General features: G+C 38.1%; 1 protein-coding gene across 1 annotated transcript in view; it reads right to left on the bottom strand.

Moving 5' to 3' along the window:
• The window catches only part of LOC136878869 (small COPII coat GTPase SAR1B), a 98168-nt gene that overhangs the window by 51287 nt on the left and 29174 nt on the right, over positions 1-17707 (bottom strand). Inside the window, exon 4 of the mRNA XM_067152426.2 lies at positions 12219-12284. Within this exon, the coding sequence (XP_067008527.1) occupies positions 12219-12284 (66 nt within the window). The remainder of the gene's footprint in view (positions 1-12218; positions 12285-17707) is intronic.

Below are 17707 nucleotides of genomic sequence, written 5' to 3'. Positions count from 1 at the left end.
TCCATTCTGCAATTGTATCTTTGATAGACTTAAAAGCAAGGAAATGCCCCCCCCCCAACTAGTTGCTGGCAAGGAGGTAAGTTCAGTGGTGGATCAGTCACCTTTCAGCTTCTGAACCAGGTACCTGGTACTGCATTTCCTCAGTACTGAGATGGAATGGTTGTACTGCCATGACTAATCCCCAGAGCCTCGTCTGTAAAAGAAGGTTACTGCACCACGGGCAGGTGAGGTTGAGATTTGGGTAGGAGAGTTTATGGAAGGCACATCATTACCCTTTACATGTGGCGAACAGCAGGAGTCACTAAGTGGGAACACAAAAGAAATACGGAAGTGCTGAATGACCTTAAAAGCAGACCTGTACTGGAATACATCTATGAATACCAGAGAAATTGGCCAGAACACCTAAACAGGATGGACAGAAGCAGGATCCCCAAAGCAGTCAAACTATTGCCCTGGTGGGAAGAGATCTCTGGGATACCCCAGGAAGAGATGGCAGGAAATTGCAAATCTTTTGTATAGACCGTAACAGTTCTTCTATAGGACTAATACATGAAAGGATGATGATGATGATGATGATGATGATGAACAACTCTTTTTTGGCCCTCCCATATATATACACTTTCCGTTATTTATATGTGAATACTAAATACCGGACATACCTGAACTTTAGGAATATGCGACTTCTCATCCTTCAACCTGCTGAACACATTACAACTAAGTTCAACACACCTGTAGACAACTTAGCCCTCTTCAGAAACTCAGAAGTAAATTTTTGCTCAAAGCACTTGGCTTGTTAAACTGATTTTACGGGTAAAAATTTCTCCAAAGTTTGTTCAGACAGCAAGGATCTGAACTGTGTTTTTGTCTTTGTGACTCTGCTAAAAATCCTTTCATATTCTGCACTGCTATTTGGATTTGATAAAATAGCAAGCAGCACCTTAGAGAGTGTCATACTTAAGTACACCATCAGCTGATTTCATCTGACCTACCAACGCCCACTGAACATCAATTCTTCCTTCTGCCTTGTCTGTTTATTTGAGCTGAAAGTTACAGAACTGGGAGTGCAGAATATCAGTTCCTTTTTTCGCTTCAATAGTCAAAATGTTTGGAAACTTGTTAATGAAAAATCTAAGGTTAGAAAATGCCTTACTTAGAACAGAAATATTTGCAACTTCTGCATTAATTAAAACATCATTGAATGGAAATTTGTGTACCATGTAGTCACCTGATGAAGAGAAACACTTTCTAACAGACTTAAAGAATATGCTCTTCTCCTCAGACTTCAAAGCGTTCACCAAAACAAATGCAGAGTTCCCTACCATCAGATCACAATCATCCTTTTAATTTAGTGGAGTATAATAATCTTCACCAAGGAGAGAGGAGCTTTTAATAATGCGTGGTTTCACAAATCTTGCCATAACATTCTTCAATAGTTCCTCCAAAATCGGCTTCAATGAGTGGATGTGCGTCATACTTAACTGATATAGATGTTGATTCCCATAGGGAGTGTCCAATAACGGACCATTTATATTGGTATTATACTTACCTGAAGAGCTACGCTTCGACTCTCAAATATATCCATAAAACTTCATAGAGAAAGGCAAAAATATGTATGTAAATTTGATGAAAGGAACACAGTCGTTCTTCATGTGACTAAGCATGGCTCTTAGGGTACGTATATGCTGCAGCCAGGCTGCTGGCACATCGCCAAGCCTCGCTGCTCGATGTTAGGTGGTGATGAAACAAATCAATGGATCTCAATCGGTGCTTTTACACTGGAGTCCGGCTCATAGCTGCGCTGCTGGCTGCTATCCTCGCCAATATCCTGTAACTTTGACTGTGATTGGTTATTTCAAGGTCACCCACTCTTCCACTCTTCGCACTCTATACACACGTTCAGTGATCACTTGCTATACGAACCTGACTTCGAACGCAATGCGATTTGGAACCAGCGGCATGCGGATCATCATAAGAGGTTCATATGGGATAAAAGGAGTGACGAGATGACGAGTGGCCAGTAATCTTTTTCTATGTTTTATGAGGGAGAGTGGCCTGTTTTATGGTGTTTAAAAGTGAAGTTTCTATTTGTGTTTTAACTGTTTTATTACTAACTACTATTTTACTCTACCGGGCGAGTTAGCCGTGCAATTAGGGGCGTGCATCCTGGAGACAGTGGGTTCGAACCCCACTGTCGGTGGCCCTCAAGATGGTTTTCCGTGGTTTCACATTTTCACACCTGGCAAATGCTGGGGCTGTACCTTAAGACCACAGCCTCTTCCTTCCTATTCCTAGGTCTCACCTATCTCATCGTCGCCATAAGACCTATCTGTGTCTGTGCGACGTAAAACAAATAGCAAAAAACTATTTTATTCTATTGAATATGTGTTTAACTTTGTGTATTTTTAATTTGAATTAAATAAATTATTTTACTTCTACATCAGTGACTTATTCAATATGATTACATTTTACTCTTTAATTTTAGAAGAAAGTACGGCATTGCGAATTAGATCCACTACTTATTTTAAATTCATAATAATTTTCCTCAACATTATTTTTCTAATCCTAGTCAATGGGTTAATTATAACTTTTAATACAATTCGTCTCATCTCGTACCATCAGGGGCCTATGACCTAGACGTTAGCTCACTTTAAAAAACAAGCATCATCGTCATCACCAACTATGGAATGACGTGGCAAAAGAATGCGGAACGATTATGTCAACTTTGTTCTTTTATTCATGTTATTTAGGGGGCCTCTATCATTACAAGCAGGCGATTTGTATGAAGTACCTCGTTTTTCATGGAAAGTTCGACAGTTATTTTTTCAAACTGTAAACACATTTTGTTTAGGAGATCTAACTAAAGTCAAAATGAGATACTCCATAATGCTTTATTTTACATTATTCAAAAGTACACTATTAAATTACGAAATGAAGCATTTGTAGCTTCATTCTTCAATCAACTCCCGCAGTAGAAATACACTGAAAAATCCAGGCGAAGCATTTTACACTTTGTATTTCACATTCAGTACACCAAATTATTGTAAGATACACTCGCCAACAGAACTGTGACTCACTCGTTAAAAAAACTCTGAAGTTATTCCGCACTTCAAAAGCTTCAACTGGAGCTGTGTTGTTTCTCCTCAACGGGGTAGCTCTTCGAAGTACGACTTCGTAGCCTGTGTTCATCCCCTCTATATCTATAATCAAATCATGCAAAATAAGAACCTCCTTAACTATCAGTTCCTCTGTTTTGAATTTTCGACTACAGCTGAGAGCTGCCGGCAGCGCGCGCGCGGTGCTGCTGCACGGTAAAAGCTCCATGGTCAGGAGCCTGGCTATAGTCAGCAGCGAGATGCTAGGGCGAGCATCCATGTGCCAGCAGCGAAGCTGCAGCATAAACGTACCCTTAGTGTCATCACTAGTTTCATTTCTTTTGTTTGGTGAAACTGATGACTGGGTTTTCCCTTTAACTGAGGAGTGTGGTGAAATGTGATGACAATGCTTTTTATCTTTTCAGACAAGACACATCTGCACTTAGACTGTACTTAGGAATTTTTTAAGTCTTCAAAATTCCCACCTGAAATCCTTACTAACAATTTCACTCCTGAATAAAGTAACCGAAGGGTCCCACAGCAGCAAAATCCTATCTTCTTCCTACCTTCTTAGTGATAACCATCGAAGTAGGCACATGCTTCAGAATTTCCCTAATCTCTGTTGTGTAAAGTCTGAAATTCTCTGAACTTTTCTTTCCTCTTTGCATCCCTTTCCAGGTAACAAAATACACCAATTATACTTGCATCTACACTTTTCCCACATGCCTAACAATGGAATCTCCCATGACAAGTGCCTCAACCTTACCCACCTTATTTGATCCCCTCTCCTCCTGGTCAGTCCTATCTTTCCTGACAGCTACAGAAGCTACTTCCTCCTCCCTTTTCTCCCTCCCATGACCCTGTTCCACCTGTCTTTTCTTATCCATTACTCCACATTTCCCTTTCTACCCTTTTCTTTCCTTGGTTGTTCTACCTGCAGTGACTCATAAAAGTTTCTCACAGACACCTGTCCTGAAATCTGATCCTGAATGGAGCCCTTAGCCTGCAATCTCCTTCCCCTTAAAACATTAGACCACCTGACTTCTACTATTCCCACCCCCCTTTCCTTCCCATCCGTCTTTACACCTACATTGTTTGAGGGAGGCCTACTTTCCTTCCTGTCCTCTGAGAGAATCCTAATTATCTCCCTCAAACTCTCCAACTCCTCCCTCATACTCCTTAATGCCTGGCCACACCCACAGTTCCTACACTTGCACTCCTCAGCTATGATCCGTGAGTGAGCCATTCAGCACTGTCCACTGCGAGTCAACTGAATTGTGCCGTGAGCTCGCCTTTCCTGTGATTTGATCCACTTGGAAACTTGCATGAATCGATGCACTGCTTCGAATCATACACTCAGTAGCCAACACTACGGTAGAATGCATTGCCCTGTTGCACCCTCTTGCTAATCTCCATGTTCAGCCTTGTATTCTATACGAATTCACTCCCTAGATATTTGAAAATGTCAATTTCAATGCTTTGACCACCAATTTTCACAATACCTTTCCCTTGTCTTTCCCCTCTTGATATCATCATGGTCTTGCCACTGCATTGATTCTCATACCATATCTTTCAACTTTCTAGCTCAGAGCATCAAGTTATTCTTGTACTACTTTGCTGTTTATCCTCCAGACCACAATATCATCTGCATATAGTAATAACATAAGAAGCAATATAAATTGCAAAAGGTTCACCTTTTCAATACAAAATAATTATGTTGTTCAGTTTGAATTGCAACATTTTCATTTGGTTACTCTGTACCGGTTTCGACGTTGTTAGAAGTCATCAGCCGATCTTCGGATAGGGAAAATAAATATTCACAATATAAAATACAATACATAACCCTTTACACTTAAAAGATCAATAATTAGATAAAATACAAGAAATGATTGTGCTTGAAGGCAAAGGCCCTCTATTTATAACAAGATAAAATCTTGACAGTCAGTGTAAAACATCATCATCATCATCATTTCCCTTTATCCAGCTGTAGCTGGGTAGGGGCAAATATGGTTCCTCTCCACTTTCCTCGGTCTTTCCACCACTCCTCCTCCAACACTGTGTCCCAGTCCAGGTTTCTTTCTATAATGCTGCGTTGGATGGTATCCTTCCATCTCAATCGTGGTCGTCCATGGCCTCTCCTTCCTTGGACTTGCATTTCCATCACCTTTTTTGGCATTCTTTCGTCGCTCATTCGCTTTATGTGCCCAAACCATCTTAGTCGGCTCTTCTCTATTCTATCATTAATTTTTTCCACTCCAATTTCCTCCCGGATTTTCTCACTCCTTATTTTGTCTCTTCTACTCTTCTGTATCATACTCCTCAAGAATTTCATTTCGGCTGCCTGTATTCGACTCTCATCCTTCTTTGTCATTGTCCAAGTTTCTGTTCCGTAAGTTGTTATGGGTACGTAATACATCTTGAACATAGTATCCTTTGCTTCCATTGGCACATCTTTGTCCCATAACATATTTCTTACACTATGATAGAAACAACTTCCAGCTTGAATCCTTTTACTAATCTCAGCATCCAGTCGAGCATTCTCCATTAATTCACTTCCCAGGTATTTAAACGTTTCCACTACTTCCAGGGACTTGTCTGCAAGTCTAATCTGACCTTTCCCTTCTTTCTCCCCTCTAGTCATAACGAGAGTTTTACTCTTTTCTACACTTATTTTCAATCCACATTCTTCAATCTTCCCATTCACCACATTCAACTGTTCTTGAACCTTCCTGTCGTCTTCTCCCCAAATCACAATATCATCTGCAAATAACATCATGTTAATTTCTCTTCCTCCATATGCTGCTTTTGCTGTTCTCATGATGTCATCCATTACTATTGTAAACAGGATTGGTGATAAACACTTCCCTGTCTCAGCCCACTAGTTATTTTGAACCAACTTGTCCTGCCAACTTGTGTTTGCACGCAACTACAACATTCCTTATACAATGCCACGATCATTTTTATTAATCCCTGTCCAATTCCTTTTTGCACCAGACTGTCCCAAACTTTCGTCCTAGGGACACTGTCATATGCCTTTTCAATATCAATGAATGTCATCACCATATCATATCATGAAGATTAGAACACTTAAATGTTGATTTTTGATTAAGTCTCTGCCATGTTTAAAAACTTGAGGTCATGTGTGACGTTACTAGTCACAATGTCAAATTGACCTTTGTATAAAGGTTTTAGTATCAAGCTGAATATAAGATTTTTTAAAAAGCTCCTCTGTGGAAAAATGAGTTAATTGTGGAAAAACACAGCTATGATTAGCGACATGTTGAATTGAATTTTCTAGAATTATAGTGAATCGTAATTGGCCAGGTGGAGCATGTTACAAGCAAGGTCATTAAAGATATTGTGTGACCAGTTTCCCAGTCCAATGCGGGACCTAAAGCATGTAAGAAAATAAGGAACCCATTAAAAAAAAGAGAAGATTTAAAGGAGGAAAATAAGACAAGATGTCGTTTAGTAAGAGACTCACCTCGTTTGGTTTGCTGTAAGATACGGAGAAAAACTATGTCTCTCAAACCCCTCTCAAAAACAACTAAAGAACCCAGTACTCCCGACAATTTAATTAAACAATTTCATACTCCGTTAATTAATATATCTAACACTATCCTAGATGATGAGAATTTAATTCTTTTGATAGGTCTGAAACACAACTGGCCTAATTCTAACGTAACTAATACAGCTTCCAAGCATGTTAAATAATCAGAAGTAGCCACTAGTAAAATGCTGCGGGACTTGAAAGAAGTAAGAATGGATGTAAAAAGGTTATTAAATAAAATATTTACTTCTTCCAACTCTAACAACACCAATGAATCTTTAGAGGAAATAAAAATGTATCCTCAAACTTAAGAAGAACATCAAAGAATTAACTCATCACAAAAGCAGACAAGGGAAATACAACGGTTATCATGAATAAAACTGAGTACATTGAAAAAACAAAAAACTTTTTTAGCGATATTCTTTTTCAGTTATGGTATTAGGAAGGACCCAACTTGATCAATCCAACGTAACGTAAAACAGACTTTGAAGAATACTTCTTTTCTTTTTACAAAACAAGAAAAACTTTGATTAACTAACATGAATCCGAGTTTACTGACTGCAAAAGCGCTGCCAAAAATTGATAAGGCCGATGTCCCTATTCTCCATATAATTAATTATAGGCCTAGCCCCTTACACAAGCTATCTCAATTCATTCATATTACTATGGTCTCCTCTGCACAATTTCTCACATTCAGCACTATCAAATACTACTCCCCTCTCCCGGCTGCCAACAGTGGGATTCGAACTCACTATCTCCCGGATGCAAGCTCACAGCCGTGTGCCCCTAGCCGCATGGCTAACTCGCCCGGTCTATCGTTTATTGCTGGGCCTTGACTCTGCCCTTGTCAGTCAACACCTGTGACAATAGGATTCCTTAAGGTGCGTCCACACCAAGATGTTCTTGTTAACTTTGTTAATAAACACTGTTAATGAACAATTTTCATGAACATTTCTGGATGTTAATAAACGAAATAGCATGTTCATTAACTTTTCAAGCATGTTTATAAACAAGTTTTTTAGAACTTTTTTGAATGAAACTTTTCAATAACTTTTTGTATTTTCGTTAACATTTCAGTTCGCACATGCAAAAGGACACAATCAGAGCAAGCAAATTCGTAGCGCAGAATACAATGATTTCTTATTACTTCTAAAAATTGACCATCAAATCACAAGCGAAAGTTCTAATATGCAGTACCTTTAATTTTGTAAGATATTCTTTTAGCTGTGTTCTAATGTAGTTTCATTTCCAGCTTCGCTCCTCGCTGAATTACCTAACCGCCTGTACATCATCAAAATAATATTATCCTAACTAGGTTAAATGGAGATTTTCTTTATTTCATATCTTTCCCAATTCCTTGTTGTATAAACACCATCAAAGCTCCAAACACCTAAGACACAATAACTGAAATTGATCGTTTTTGACACTCTAGTCAAATAGGTGTATGTTGGGTAAACAGCCTGAAGGCTGGTTTGATCCTCCACAGTTTCGCCAAAAGCTGTCGTAGATAGCCTTGGCGTCACTGAAGCAGCATACTAGGGAAATTAGAGTGAGGTAGTTTCCCATTGCTTTCATCACCGAGGCAGAAGTTGCTATTACATATCAGTCTGCCAAGCCCAATGAAATGCAGGCACCAACTGACCCTATGAGTGACATTTTCACACCATTCATAACAGGGACTGGCTGCATGAGGAATGGTATTACTAGCATCACCCATCCCTCGGTCACTTTCATATTGTCAAAGCCAAGAATGAGACAGACAGGTCAATAAAAGTAACAAATTTATTCTAGCCCGTACCAGAAGACATAGGGCACTAAACAATACATCTCCCCAGCTAGGGCATAGTCAAATAGGTATATAAGTGAAATGTCACCAGTTGCTAGGAACCTTAAAGTTATAGCATATATATATAAAAATAGCCCGTCATTAGTGGAGCCGGCTTTTCGATAATCTGGATCATTATTTGCAATTTCAGACCCAATTACTGTCAACAAGAACTGAGTCATGCGGGGGCATTCTCAAGAGAATTTTGAAAGCCTGCTGCATCATGAATTAAAAGTTTTGACATAAGTGTTCTTTCTAAACTTACTTCTACTCACCTTTACAGTATTTTTCTTTGCCACACTTCGCGCCTGCAATTTTCTCTAATTGTAATTACTAAAATAATGAAAGCTGAGGTGTAAGTATTTTCGTCTTCCTGACCCTATCAATTGTAACCTCGCAAACAACTATTTCGGTGTGGACATAATGTTGAAGTTTGTTAACAAAAGTTTATAGACCTGTTGAGAAATGTTTTCAATAACATTGTTCATTAACTTTGTTCCCTTAATATTGTTTAACTTTGGTGTGGACTAACCATTACATCCGTTCTATACTGTACTTCAGGACCCAATAACAGTTGTGTATGAGTTTTGAGTTGAGACAATATTAAATAGTGTGAGCCTCCCTCTTATAACTTTTGGACTGGCCTTGCGCCCTAGAATATCTGTGTCAATTGGCTGCTCGGCTATATACCGTTTTAAGCTAATGTATCTAGCGCGCCATCGTCTGGCCTTGTGTCTGGTTGCGCATAACTGCGCATGCGCCGGCCTACTACCAAGAGACTTGCTTCTTCCTCGCGTCTGACGCGAGAGCAGTTCGCTTGAGGCAGCCATGGCGAGCGCTTGTGTAATTGTGTGTGGCGCCATGGAGTGGTGGATTACCAGAAAACCTCCTTAATTACTTCATTAACGGGGATTTTCCCCGGTGGAACCAGTTGGAGACCTCCTGCCATTTCCTCTGATCATATTTTTGGATCTATATTTCGTCTGGATACTCGGTAACAAGGTCTGATGCTGGTCGTGTGACTGCATTCTTCGTCAACAATGGCCAGGTTTGAAATTCTCACAATTTCTTCACCACCAAAGGTATGTACCAGTGTTTGAAACATTTTAAACGTCGTCCCGAAGAGGATTTTGATATTTTCGAGGATTTCAGGAAAAATAATAATAATAATAACGATTGAAAAGCAGGAGCGGAAAATTCTCAGGAAAATTTATGGTCCTACGAGAGAAAATGGAATGTGGATTAAGAGGAAAACAGCGGACCTCTACTCCTTCACCGACAGGTTTACTGATGCTGTACGGAAAAGGCGCCTTAATTTCTATGGCCATATCTACAGAATGAACAGCGACAGACTAACTAAAAGATTATTCAAAGTAATCAACTCAAAGAAGGTCAAAATAAAATGGCTAGAAGAAACTAAGGCGGACCTCCAAGAAATAAATATTACAGACGACATCATGGAAAATCGTGGAGCTTTTAGAACCAAAGTAGCTAACTATAAATTTAGGGAGAAACCAAAAAAGACAACTGGTAGGAAGTGGTCGACAGAACGCAAGATGCAACACAGTGCATTCATGAAGAGATTTTGGGAGGATAAGAAGGCACAAACCATCAAACCAACTATCAAGTTCAAACGCGCTCTATGAATGGGCATAACGAAGGAAGAAGAATAACGATTTGAACTTCGTCGCTAAATTGGTACCTATTTGGCGTGTGCAGTTGTGAAAATCTGAAAAACAGTTTCGGCAACTAATCACAGTAATGTGGAGGGTTCACAGTGAACTGAATTGGGATTATTAATTTAAAATTTAAATGAGTTCTTTTTGGCACTTTAAATTGTAACTTTCCTTGTGAACCAAGGTACAGTCTCCAAGGTAACGGGCTTTTCTTTCTTCGGCTTTCTGTTTGCTTTCCTGTGTTTTGTTTTCCAATTCGTTTGGTATGTTTTCTTCTCCCCTCCCCCTTCTGGGGTTTTTGGTGAATTAAAATTTTCTCTTGCCTGTTTTCCTCCTTGTTTTTGGAGGCGTTGCTTTTGTTTTGTGGTTACCTTGGCAACGGTTTTGATGGGGATTGTTGTCGGGTTTTATTGTTGTCTGGCGCATGGAGCCTGTGTGCATCTTGAATTATATATTTCTGAGTTGAGTGTATCGTTTACTGTTTTAAATGTTAATTTATTAATTTTGACCACCCTTTAAAGTTGTGTTACCATTTTCTTGCCCCGGGTGGTGGGTATTTTTACGTAAAATTCTATATGTCTTGGAAACTGTCCTTGGTGGAAACTGAACGTTTTTAATTTTGGTAATTATGAGAAGCGGCCGCGTTGAAGATCCATTTTATTGAAAACTTGTTAACTGAGTATGCTTTTTTAAATTAATTAACTATCCGTGATCGATCACATTTTATTTCAAGGTAGTATTTATGTAAGGAAGTCAATTGGTTTTCCGTTGTTTTCTGATCACATTTTATTAGGTACGGAGGTCATCCTTTTCTTTTCTTTGTTGTTTTCATAAAAATTTCAATTTATTATCTGTTACAGAGTATTTATTTACCATTAATTGTTAATTAATAATGAATTATTTTTTCTTTTAAACCATACCTGGGTATATTCTGATTTATTTTATTTATTGTTAATTACTTTTCTGCTTTTCAACTTTACGTTGAATTTATTTACATTTTGGCTTTACTTCTTAAAATAAACATAGGTTTTATCAACTTAATGATTTGGTTTGTTACCTCCAATTCGCCCTTCAATTAAAGTTCTTTAACTTCATTTAAGTGCTGGTTTTCATTCGCCACATTCGGTGGAGCACTGCCACCGATTTTCTTGTGTATTAATTTCCACGGCCTTAAGTCGTCTTCCTCCGCTGCTTCCGGTAAGTGTGGTAACTACATCCTTTGTTTTTTTTCCTATGGTTTCTCTTTTTTTATTGTTCTTGGACCTTTGTTGTCGTTTTTCTTGTGCCCATCATTCTCCCTCGTGTTCGCTATAACTCCCATTTTGGGGCGGACACGCTAGCAACCTTCTCACCAGGGTCTCTATCTATCTCTCTTCTACTCTCACCCTGGTGGGTAAGGTTATTGACCCTCATCATCCCTAGGTCGTACCAGGGACCTAGAGGGTGGTGAACGGTGAGAGAGTGTTGTGCTCATTCAGTGCAATAAAGAATGAAAATGTCACCAGATTGTATGTCTTCATCTGTAAACTTAAGACTAAGTACAATAAGTGATTTTTGAAAGGAGGACTATCTACAGATGGTGAACAGCATTTTGTAACCCACTGCCTTGCAAATAGGCAATTCTCATGAAAAAATTAAAATATGCACCCCTTCTCTAAAAAAAAAAAAAACTGTAGCAACAGCAGTTATATATGTAAGATTGTTAAACCTTCGCGAGTTTCCTTTAAATTGTTGCGAGGCATGTGTGTAGTCCATATGTATGTACATATTTAGGCATTTTTATTACATATAAATCGAAGTCCTGGTAATCAATCTAGAAATATTCAGATGGCTTTAACCTCAAATTCTTAGATAAAATAGACATTCCACAAACTGGAAGGTGCCCAAAGACTAGTCTCTTGGGTCAATTAGGAAAGTTTTGAAAAATAAAACTACACAACTCGAGAACAGTTGGAGTGACAGGCTGACAGTTAATACAAGTTCTGGGTAAAAATGAACAAACAAGTAACACAGTAGTAGTATTATTATTGTTTATAGGATATGAAAGTATAAAATCACTTGAGAGTGTAACATACCTTGATGATGACCTCCCAAATCAAAAGTCGTAAACCGCATATTTCCTATCGACAGTTCTTCTGATGCTGTATGAAAAACAAGGAAACATGTGAATAAATGTTCTCATGTCCTTCACATAATCAAATTTTGAAACCAAATAATATATCATAAACAAGGAAAATCATTTAAATAATACTACTCAAAATATGCCACAATAATGGAAATCTGGACTGGATTTAAGGAAATACAAGGTGTTGCAAATGTTAGTTTCCTCTTTTGCAGTAGGCTAAATAAGGTGAAAATATATGCCTAGATTTAGCTTTTAATTCAGTGACAATAGACTGCAGCACTGCATAAACTAATTTAGGAGCTTTCTTGAAAATACCACTGAAGTAATTTTTAAATATTTTTGTTTTTAAAATAAAATTCTAGTTAGAATGACCTTTTTGTGCTCCAGTATGAAACCGTGCAAAAAAAATTTAATTCAAGCCCAATTTACATTTGAAACTGCGTGAGCACATCATTCTAATAAGAATTTACAGAAAAGCAGAGAAAAGTGTTAAAAATGACTAGTGGTGTTTGCAAGAAAGCTCCTCAATTAATTTGTGAATCAGTCTTGAGTCAGCTGTTGTTTTTGTTGAGTGGAATGTGTGTTCTGCAATGGCACACAAATTTGCTGTTTTAGTATGAGGTTCCCTGATGTACCGTTTCCAACACTAAAACATTTGAAAAAACATAACCTCAATGGTTTGAAAAAATTAGCGATGTATCAAGATTTGCTCGATGTCAGGTCCGAAATGAAGACATGTTCAACTGGTAGCTCAAGCATTTGCAGCAAGTCTTAAGTCAACTAGGAAGACTTCTACTTGGTTGGGCATATCTCACAGCCTGTACAGAATCCTAAAATATTTAAAATTAAAGGATTTTCACCCAAAATTACTTCACGTATTACAAGATAATTATGAGAGAAGACATTAGTTTTGTGAGTTGTCATCTGGAATGAAGCATACTCAAAAACTTGGCAGTCAATTTTATTGACAGATGGGGCACACTTCAAACAAAATGGTGGTGTTTTAATTACCACAATTGTGTTTATTGGTGCGATATAAACCCCTGTAAGATAATGGAGAAAAAGCTTTAAGTTTTGGTGTCTAGGGAGGAATTTTAAGTATTGGATTAATATATAAAAGAAACCTACTTCAATAGCCTATTTAGAAATGCTGCAGAACTTAGCAGTACCTGAGCTGTAAAACCATAATTCAGCACTTCATTTGGCACAAACAACAACAACAACAACAACAACAACAACATTTGTCTTAATGGTTGCATAATATGTTAAGAGAAATTCACTTTTGTGCCACCCTGATAGAATCTCTAAAATAATGAATCATCTATTGAAATCACATGATATTCCACCTGTCATTAACAAGTGTCATATCTATTTAATATCCAAAAATGCCAACCTTCAAAGTTGTAGGGTTGGGGACTATGTCCCTGTTTCGGCACACTGTGCCGGTGCACAGTTATGTTACGCTGTTCCAGAACACCTAGTGTCAATTGTTCCGAAACATTCTCAAGCGAGACTGAGACACTGAAGCGCACTGCCCTTCACCTCCTAGCTGAACTGTGCAGTGGGCGCATGGGACAGTAACTGCGCAGTGTAGAGAGAACTTCGAGAGGCAAAATTACATGCTCCGCGCCAGCGGGAATGTGCCTGTACGGAACATGCTGTGTGCCTGTGTGTAGTTATAGCCATGTCCAGTATAAAGCTGCACGGAACGTGAACGAACAGTCGGAACACTGAAATTCGCGCCCAATAATCACGTTTAAAGGCTGCTTTTAGGTTAAGATTTTTCCGGTCAATATGAAATACACATAACACAGTTACAATGGCAGTACAGGTGATTAAAAGTAACTAATTCAAAAATATTTGCGTCAGTTGAATGTATTGGCCTGTATTGTGAGTAATTAGGGCCAGGATAAAACTTCACGGCACGTGAGAAAGCAGTCGGAACTCTGAATGAAATACTCACCCAAAAAATCATGTCTTAAATTTTCTTTTTAGGATAAGAATGTTTTCATTCATTCTGAAATGCACCTGTCACGTTTACAGTGGCAGTACAGGTGTTTATAAATATCACAATGTTATTTTCACCAATTAAAAGTATACTCGTACAGTTGAAGAAACATTCGTCAGTGCTCAATTCATGTACACAATATACAAGCGGAACACAAAAATAAAAACTGTGGGATGTTTTCAAGTTTGAAATGTCTTGTCATTGTGCTGGTTGAAGTGCCCCTTTGCAGACAAAATAGAACATAAATTGCATTTCACTCTGTCCGGTTTCCTTCTAGTAAAAAAGTCCTGAACAGGACTCCAATGTGACATTATGCAAAGTTTACCGTCTTTCGTACGGTTTAATTACTTTCGTGCTGTTATGCTCTTTGCGATTCGAATTCCTTCCTTCTCAACTTCCATTTACTTTCTTTAATATCTCGAAAATTTCTCTCAACACTTTCTCGCGGATTGACGTTAAAAATTAATTTGGACTTTAAGGAAACTTTTAAGCCCACGAAAAATATAGGTCATCGCTTTGGAATTAGAAATACTGTATAACTGGATGAAAACGTTGTACTTTCGTGCTGTTAAGCTCTCTGCACTTCGAATTCCTTCCCTTTCAACTTCCATTTATTTCTTTAATATCTTGAAAATTTCCCTCAACACTTTCTCGGGGATTGACGTTAAAAATTAATTTGGACTTTAAGGAAACTTTTTAGCCCAAGAAAAATATAGGTCATCGCTTTGGAATTAAAGATATAACTGGATGAAAAAATGTTTACACTCCAGCACAGGGCGGCACACAGCTGGTATCGACAGTCAGACACAGCCAAGGCGAACTAATCTATCTAGTGCGGCCTTGACACAGCACGTTCGGTACAGGCACATTCCAGCTGATGCGGAGCATATCATGTTGCTTCTCGGAGTTCTCTCTATGACGCAGTTACAGTCCTGTGTCCCGTGTCCTAGCACACTGTACTGAAACACTCCGCCTCAAGCTCCCAATGTTGCGGAACAACTGAATGTTCCGGTCTGCCCAACCCTACAAAGATGGTCATCAGTTCTGTGAATCTCAGAAGAGGTAGTGGGGAATGGGACATCTCTGGCAAATTATAATATGTAATTAAAAAAAAAACATATTAATGTGGTTCTATTCTTTAAAAAACCCAGAAGCATTACACACACAAACATAACTCTTAGTAACGAACATAGTAACATTAAATATTACCTACATCTTGTGTGCTATAGAAAACAATAAAATTTGTGCTTGTTTATATAATAGTGATAAAGAACTAGTGTGTTCTAAATTTATTCCACTTTCAAAGCAGTGTCTTAATGGAAGTGGTTTTCAACGATTCTGTTCAGATTAACAACTGGAAGACCCTACTGATCTGCTAAGTTAGGTACATTAATTTACTCAAAATTAACGTACAGTTGAAAGTAGTATGGGTGTTAACGGACGGTTTTTGTTAGTAGGATATCCCATTCTATTTTCAATTTGCTCTAAAATTTTCAGTACTAGCCTTTGGAAAGTCTGTACCTAGTTACGAAATTGAAGTCATCCATTAAGAAATGATCAGTACAGTCAGGAATTGCAAGTTGAGGTGCCAGGTTTTCCAGTAATCTATATATATAAAATAAGAGTTTTGTCTGTACATTGGTCAGACTTTGAAAAGAATGGTATTTCTGTATTGGTCATGTCCACAGTAAGCAGGAAATGCACTTTTTACTTTTCCATAATTTCTGTCTGTCTGTATGTACACGCATCACTAGAAAACGGCCAAAGAGAGTTTAATGAAAATCGGTATGCAAAGTCGGGGAATAAGTTGCTACAATCTAGGCCATAAATAATTTTATTCACGCTGATAGAAATGGTAGTTTAGGGGAAGGCCTAAAATTTAATTTTCAAATATTTTTTTGTTTTTAGTAGTCCTATCTTAATAAAAATTGGTGTGCAAACTTGAGGAATACGTCGCTACAATCTAGCCTGTGAATAATTTTATTCACGCTGAGTGAAATGGTAGTTTAGGGAAGGACTAAAATTTAATTTTTAAATATTTACATTATTAGTGGTCCTATTTCATTGAAAATTGGTAATCAAAGTCGGAGAATGAGCCACTAAAATTTATGCTATAAGCAATTTTATTTACGCTGAGTGAAATGGTAGTTTAAGGGAAGGCCTAAATGTAATTCTAAAATATTTATATTATTAGTTGTCTCATCGATAAATACTACATAACTAAAGTTATATAGAATTCAATTTCCAACCATTTATGTCATACATTTTTACCGTACCGCCTGTGATGACACAGGTATTCATGAATTTGTATTTTTGTTGCTAATTCCATATCAACGCCGAGCCACGAGAAAATGGGTTAACAGAATTTAATGAAAATCAGTATATAGAGTCGGGGAATAAGAAACTACAGTCTAAGATATAAACAATGTTATTCATCGTGGATGAAGGTGTAGTTAAGGGGAAGGTGCCTAAAATGCAATTTTTAAATACCTATGTTATTGGTCCTATCGAAAAGTACTATTAAAAAGTTATAGAGAATACAATTTCCGATCGTTTATCTTTTATTCAGTTTTACCGTACCGACAATGATAAGAGTGGTACTTCAGAGTCGGACGAAAACGAAATGTGAAGGCCTATAATATCGAAAGTGCATAACATTGATCAACAATAACATTACATTGACCATTGTTTATTGTGATGTTCTTTGTCTCTTATGCTGCCTCTCAACTCCGATAGATGGGATTACTGCTGCGTACCGAGTATAACAGCCTGACTGAATACTGGCGGGAAATAGCCGGGGAGTTAGAAAACTTTCTTCTTTAGCATGCCATTCCTCTGGTTCATACATTTTCTGATACAGCTAGTGCGTAACACACTGGTTCATCATAGTATTTCAGCTATTCGATCCTTACTCTGATGCACTGTTTTGAATGAGCAGTGTGCATACTTGAGGCAGAGCCTCACTTAGTGGCGGTGGTAGTAGTAGTAGTAGTAGTAGTAGTAGTAGTAGTAGTAGTATGGCCTGGTCTAGAAGAACAATTTAGGCTTTTTCCAAATTATAGCACCACAATATTCACTAAATAACTCAAAATTCAACTCTGAAAAGAGTCGTTTCTTAAGAAAAGCTTCTTTCTCTTCACTTTTATTAAATTCTACATTCAATTTATTCCAAACTAGCAGTAAAGAGGGGGTTTCTCTTCTGGCTTGGAGGATACTCCTAGGAAACAGAATAGTAATTGGGCATAATTTTTGCCCTGGGAGTCTCCACTATTCGACCCTCTCCCCGCTGAAGAAAGCCGAAGCGTGTTCACGGATCACGGCTGTCTGCGGTTTTGTCATTCCAGGTCTGGAACTTTGGACCGTTAGATAGGCAGTGTAGCCATGTTCATTAAAAGTGAGAAAACGCGTGGTGTTTCATTTGAACGAGTATT

Source organism: Anabrus simplex, chromosome 8 (genome assembly GCF_040414725.1).
Source record: "Anabrus simplex isolate iqAnaSimp1 chromosome 8, ASM4041472v1, whole genome shotgun sequence".
In the NCBI taxonomy this organism is placed as follows: domain Eukaryota; kingdom Metazoa; phylum Arthropoda; class Insecta; order Orthoptera; family Tettigoniidae; genus Anabrus; species Anabrus simplex.
This window is presented reverse-complemented; position numbering and strand designations above follow the sequence as displayed.